Source organism: Babylonia areolata, chromosome 11 (assembly GCF_041734735.1).
Source record: "Babylonia areolata isolate BAREFJ2019XMU chromosome 11, ASM4173473v1, whole genome shotgun sequence".
Lineage (NCBI taxonomy): Eukaryota > Metazoa > Mollusca > Gastropoda > Neogastropoda > Buccinidae > Babylonia > Babylonia areolata.
The window spans coordinates 20788357-20795394 of NC_134886.1; the positions used below are offsets into that span (position 1 = coordinate 20788357).

The 7038-nt window shown below is 48.2% G+C and overlaps 1 protein-coding gene across 1 annotated transcript; it reads right to left on the bottom strand.

Annotated features, from left to right (window-relative positions):
- Positions 1-782: 782 nt before the first annotated feature.
- LOC143287166 (protein white-like) lies at positions 783-6343 on the bottom strand. The gene is made up of 4 exons (XM_076595110.1): positions 6110-6343; positions 4652-4801; positions 3512-3774; positions 783-1515 (listed from the first exon to the last, which is right to left on the bottom strand). Exons 1-4 carry the CDS (start codon positions 6341-6343, stop codon positions 783-785), a joined length of 1380 nt encoding a protein of 459 aa, XP_076451225.1.
- Between the last annotated feature and the right edge of the window lie 695 nt (positions 6344-7038).

The window sequence follows — 7038 nt, forward strand, 5'->3', positions numbered from 1 at the left end:
GTTTTAGGCACTGGTGCAGGTCTGCACATGCTGATCTGTGAGATAGGGAAAAATGGCCACCAGCCACCAGATGCCATGGGGATCGAACTCAGGAAACTCGGGCCGAGCATCTAGCGCTCTGACCATTTGTCCACAGAATCCGTCGTGGTTATAGCTGTGATGAGGAAGCAACTAATGAGTGAAAATGATGTAAACACTGGGCTTTTTCTTTTCAGATAATGGACGTTGAAATGAAATCAGAAGAATAGCGCGATTTTTTTTTTTTTTTTTTTTTTTTTTTTTTTTTTTGCGAAAGAGGCATGTATGTCGGGAGGTGGTGGATGTGGGACGGGGGGAGATGGAGATGGGGGGGGGGAGGTCGCTCGGTGGGTCATATTTGTTTAGATACTATTTAACTGTTCAACAGCACACAGAAGTTACAAATACAAGCAAAGACGAGAGGTCATCAACAAATGAAAGCCTATACTGAGTTCAGCATTGTACTTCAATTTTAAGGTGACACCTGATGTTATTTCAATTTATCTGAAAATGTAATATTATCTCACCAGATTTTTTTTTTTTTTTTTTTTTTTTTACATGATAATTGATGTGTATGTGGTGATCAGGGAAGGGGTGTGTCATTTACTCATTAACATTTTCTCTTTGATATTTGCTGGCGGGCATTTTGAACCGAAAGAGAATTTTCTGTTTTGGTTGAAGCACACAATAAAGTGTTTTGAACTGAATGGAAATGAATCCTATCGGTGAGAGGGGGGTGGGCGGGGGATGCGGGGGTAGGGGGGTCATGATCTGTTCCAGCACCTGGCCCTGAAGCAGAGCGCCACAAAGGCCAGGGCGTGGAACACGACGGACAGCACCACCAGACTGACGTAGTTCCGCAGGCAGTTCTCGCTGCCCAGGTGGAAGTACCTCAGGACCTCGGCCCCTTCCTGGAACAGACATCCAGACCCGTTGCCGTCAGACCGGCAAGCGATGCGCTCCACCTCGTTCCACTGGTTGACCATCAGCAGCTCGTTGGTGTGCCGGAACCAGGACACGAACCCCACCCACTGCAGCCAGTCCGGGATGGAGCCCACGTTCACCAGGAAGCCGCTGACAAGCAGCAAGGGGAAGGTGATGGCGTTGGACCACCAGGCGGCCACCCTCACCTCCCCGCCCGTCACCGTGGACACGGCCAGGCCGAACGCCATGGACACACTGGCGGCCAGACAGCAGATCCCCACAGCCGTGAGGAAGTTTGAGGTGTGCCGGACCAGCCCCACGATCCAGTAGTCCACGCTGATCGTGAAGAGCGGCACGCGGAGCATCCAGGGCAGGCCCATCAGGACGGCGGTCAGGTAGAAGACGTCCAGGCGGTAGAGCCGGTCGTGGTGGTCCCGCAGCACGATGGGGACCCACCCCGGAAAGACGCTGACGAAGGTGTGGGTGGTGGTGCAGCAGACGACGCTGGTGATCAGGAACAGGGCTCCGTTGACGTTCAGCACATGGCTCTGTGTGTAGCCAGTCCAGTCCAGTCTGGCCCGGTCAGTCAGTCAGCACGTGAGGCACGGCGGAGACACAGTATGGAAAGCATGTGGAAAATAATAATAATAATAATAATGGTATGTATATAGTGCTGAATCTTGTGCAGAGACAAATCAAAGCGCTTTCGCACCAGTCATTCACACGCATGCATAACTCTAAAACTGTAGAAACTAAAGACAAGGAAGGGCAGGCAAGGGAGGCTATTTTGGGAAGAGGTGTTTTTTTAAGGCCAGACTTGAAAGAGCTGAGAGTGGAGACTTGACGAAGCGAAAGAGGAAGTTCATTCCAATCGCAAGGTCCAGAGACGGAGAAAGAACGGCGGCCAACAGTCGAGTGTTTGAATCTGGGTATGCGTAAGCAGATACAAGACGGGAGAGGGTTGACTTTTCTTCTATTCTTCTTCTTCTTCTTCCTTCGTGGGCTGCAACTCCTTCACTCGCATGTCACGAGTGGGATTTTACGTGTATAACCGCTTTTTACCCCGCCATGTCGGCAGCCATACCCAGTTTTCGGGGGGGTGCATGCTGGGTATGTTCTTGTTTCTATAACCCACCGAACGCTGACATGGATTACAGGATCTTTCACGTGCATAACTGATCTTCTGTGTGCGTATACACACAAAGGGGGTTCAGGCACAGGCAGTTCTGCACATATTTTGACCTGGGAGACCAGAAAAATCCCCACCCTTTACCCACCAGACGCCGTTACCGAGATTCGAACCCCGGACCCTCAGATTAAACGTCCAGTGCTTTAACCACTCGGCTATTGCGCCCGTCATGATCGACTTATGAAACATGAATGGAGGAAGAAGAGGAAGAGACTGTTCAGCAGGACAGTCAAAAGGAAGGAGGGAAAGGACAGAGTGGACACAGACACTGCTTTTCTCTTCTCTGTTTCTTTCAAGATTAAAATAATTATATTGAAGAAAAACAGAGAGAAGACAGGCTCATCAAAGGCCAAACACTATTTGTATCTGTATTTATTTTTATCACATCAGATTTCTCTGTGTGAAATTCGGGGTGCTCTCCCCAGGGAGAGCGCGTCGCTACACTACACTGCCAGGAACAACCCTTTTGTTGCAGTGGGTTCTTTTACGTGCGCTAAATGCATGCTGCACACGGGAATTCGGTTAATCGTCTCATCCGAATGACTAGCGTTGTGGTGGACATAAGAAAAAAACGGCAAAGAAGGGCTAGTTCGGGATGAACAAACAAAACGAGAAAGAACAGGACACGAAATACAAACGAAGAAGACGTTGAATCGCAAAAGTTTGAACACAGTATATCTTAAAAAACAAACAAAAAAAACTTGCCATCAGTTCCATCATCCCAACCCTCCACGACATCAAATAATTAAAAACAAAAATAAAGACAAGAAAGAACATCAACAGCAATATATACAATGCCGACAAACGACGTCACCACCACCACCACTGACAACAACAGAAAACAGCAACAACAACAACAACAACAACAACAAATACACCACCATTTCATCCCCCTCCCGCACCTCCCCCCCATAAGCGATAACATTCAAATATAGAGTCGATAATCTAACAAAATGTCTACAATCACGGGGTGTGACAGGACCTTAAACAAAATCCACCACCATCATCATCATCATCATCATCATCATCATCATCATAATACACCACCACCATTTTTTTTTCAGTTTTCAGTAGCTCAAGGAGGCGTCACTGCGTTCGGACAAATCCATATACGCTACACCACATCTGCCAAGCAGATGCCTGACCAGCAGCGTAACCCAACGCACTTCGTCAGGCCTTGAGAAGAAAAAAAAGAAAAAAAAAGGTGAATGAATAATTGATAAGCGTACATAGATAAACAAATAAATAAATAAATAATTACAATATAAAAAGGTAGTAGTAATAATATACTAATACTAATAAATAAATAAATAAGACAACAATGATGATAAATAAGCAAATAAATGTAAAACATGAAGACAAACTATGCTGAAGACAAACCTGAGAAAGAGAAGTCCAACGAAGAGACTTGTGGCGAAGCAGTTGAAAAACAGCCACCTCCTCTCCCGCTTACCCACGGTCCAGAAACGCCACACGTTGCCCTTCACCTGTTCCCACCATGACGCCGGACGACGCACGCTGCTGAGAAGCATCTGTTGGATCTCGTGTGTCTGTGTCACGCCGTCACGTGTCAACGTCTGGATGCAAGTCAGCATCTCCTGGGCGTAGCTCGTCTTGAGGAAAGCTTCGCTGATCGCCTTTGCCTGTGTTGGGAAAACCCGAAAAACGATAGTGACAATGTGATGAGAGCTGGACAGTACAAGGTCTTCACAGATGAAGCCCCCCTCAGCCAAGTGTTTCGGCCCTTAACTCCTTACATCATCACTCCACAACCACCAGTATCACACAATCATCATTTACACCACCACCACCATCATCATGGTCGTCGTTTTCAACATCTCGAAGTCTAACTCCAAGCCAACAACAACTGTAACTGGAGAAGGAGGACGCAACTGCAGTCCAGTGCAGCCATGCGAATCTCGTCAGTTCGCATAATAGGTTTGCAAAGAAGGAACACGACGATACAAACTTTGAAAATTTACAGAACGCTCCTGGCTTTAGAAAAGGGGGCACACAAGACACAAACCTAAAACCCAGCGCCAGTGTTTTAGTCTTGTCTGTCCGTGGACCCCAGAGGGCTCAACGCTTGGCTGATACCACACTGACAAAAGCTTACAGTTGTACCAACAGCAAAAAAAGAAAGTGAGAGCTGTATGATCAAAGCTTCTCCGCAGCAGTTTAGTATTTCGTGAAGGACTATGACCCTCAGATCTGGAGGCACGACTGCACAAGCTCTATGTGCTGAAGCTTTGGGGAGGGGGGCGAAGGGGTTTGGGGAGGGGGCGGGGGGGGGGGGGGCGGCTAGTTGGCCTTTTGGAACCATATCAACCCTGACTGTTCTAAAGCTCTCTTAGCTGAGAGAATAACTTATTATGCAAGAACCTCTCCATTGTATATCAAACTCCAGCCCAGACAGCCGGGACAGCAGTGCGTTTCCTCTGCTGTTCTGATGGTCATAGTCGCACATGACTGGCTTTTATATGATTATACATCATACTACTGTGGACCAAACATGGGTACCATGAGAGGGGTGGTGAGGGTGGGGGTCTCCAGGAGGAAGTCCGCAGGGTTGAGGTGCTGCGGATTCACGTGCCCCAGAGAGGAGAAGAACGCTAGGGCCTCGGAACTGGTGCCCATGAAGGCCGTGTGTCCCTCCATCAGTAGCAACACCTGTCAGGTACACACCGAAGAAAAAGGATAATAACGCTCGTCGTCATCGTCATCGTCATCATCACTATCATCATCGTCACCATTTTCGTCACCATCTTCGTCCTCACCATTAACAGCAAAAACTGGCAGGTACATACAGATGAAAAAAGGATAATAGCAGTCGTCGTCATCGTCAACATCATCATCTCCACCACCTTCACTATCGTCATCATCATAATCATCATCATCATCGTCACGGTCTTCGTCATCAATATTAAAAGCAACAACTGGCAAATAAACACACGTCATCATCAAGTCATCGTTGTCGTCGTCGTCGTCGTCGTCGTCGCTATCGTTGCCATCCTGATCATCATCACTGTACCCAAGCAAGTGGCGTGTTCCTCCATCAGCAGCAACATGTGTTGAATATTCACCAATCCAATGGATGAAAACAATCAGCAACATCTGTTGGATATTCACCAATCCAATGGATGAAAACAATCAGCAACATGTGTTGGATATTCACCAATCCAATGGATGAAAACAATCAGCAACATGTGTTGGATATTCACCAATCCAATGGATGAAAACAATCGTCGTTATCATCATCATCACCACAGCCATCACATCGTCAGTCTCATCACCACCGTGGACCCCCAAATTACACATGCAATGTCAATAACTCTGTTGGGGTGCAATTCTGTCGGTCCAGACGCGCGTACTCTATGATATTAACTAAAGCGAATAACATTGTATATCCGATGATAACATTGTATATCCTTTTTTTTCTTTTTTTTTTCTTTTTTTTTCTCTCTCTCTCTCCGGCAAACGTTTAACAAATTCTCTTTCAAAGTCTTTAAGAGATTTTTTTTTTTTTACAATAGTATTATTCTATCTTGTATCTTGCGTCATCACCACTGGCCTTATCTCTTTTCGCTATTTTTGTTGTTTTATCGTCTGTCACGTATCTGACTTTCCAAACTGAGAACAGTACAATAGTGGTCTGGTGTGTAAAGCGTCCAGTTGGAAAAAGCGAGTGTCCCTGGTTCGACTCACTGAAGGACTGAAATCTGGGTGCTAGTATTTCGGGTAAGTCAATAAACCAAGGTCCGTTTTGCAGCATGGTCTACATGCGCATGTATTATTATTCTTCTTCTTCGTTCGTGGGCTGCAACTCCCACGTTCACTCGTATGTACACAAGTGGACTTTTGCAAAACAAAACAAACACAATACAATAGGACAGAATAAGAATAAAATAAAATATAATATAAACAAATCAAAATAAGAATTTTTTTTTTAATTTCAAAACAAAAAATTCCACATTTCACCTTATGGAAGCAGCTAAAGACGTGTGCCTGCGAGGAGGTCCACCACCACCACCACCACCAGGACCAGGACCAGGACCAGGAGGAAGGGTGCAGGACGCTGCAGATGACGGTGTGCTGGCGCTCGGCCAGGGTCCGCAGGGCGCGGAGCGTGTCCCGTGCCGTGGCGGGGTCCAGATCCCAGGTGGGGTCGTCGCACAGCACCAAGGGCCGGTTGGACAGCAGCTCACAGGCCATAGCCAGCCGCTTCCTCTCTCCTCCAGAAATGCCTTTCTTCGTGTCTAGGCTCACACGCGCGAGCGCACACACACACACACACACACACACACACACACATCGTACGAGAGCGCCCACCCACACACACACTCACATCGGACACGAGCGCGCGCGCGCGCGCACACACACACACACACACACACACACACACACACACATCGGACACGAGCGCGCGCATACACACACACACACACACACACACCGTACGAGAGGGCCCACCCACACACACACTCACATCGGACACGAGCCCGCGCGCGCGCACACACACACACACACACATCGTACGAGAGGGCCCACCCACACACACACTCACATCGGACACGAGCCCGCGCGCGCGCACACACGCACACACACACACACACATCTTACGAGAGCGCCCACCCACACACACACTCACATCGGACACGAGCGCGCGCATACACACACACACACACACACACATCGTACGAGAGCGCCCACCCACACACACACTCACATCGGACACGAGCGCGCGCGCGCACACACACACACACACACACACACATCGTACGAGAGCGCCCACCCACACACACACTCACATCGGACACGAGCGCGCGCGCACACACACACACACACACACACACACGCACACACACACACGCACACACACACATCGTACGAGAGCGCCCACCCACCCA

Coding starts and splice junctions, on each gene's coding strand:
- LOC143287166 (XM_076595110.1), bottom strand. CDS start 6,343: ATGGCCTGTGAGCTGCTGTCCAACCGGCCCTTGGTGCTGTGCGACGAC. Junction 4,802..6,109: donor TCTTTAGCTGCTTCCATAAG/GTGAAATGTGGA, acceptor TGTACCTGACAG/GTGTTGCTACTGATGGAGGG. Junction 3,775..4,651: donor CCCTCACCACCCCTCTCATG/GTACCCATGTTT, acceptor TTCCCAACACAG/GCAAAGGCGATCAGCGAAGC.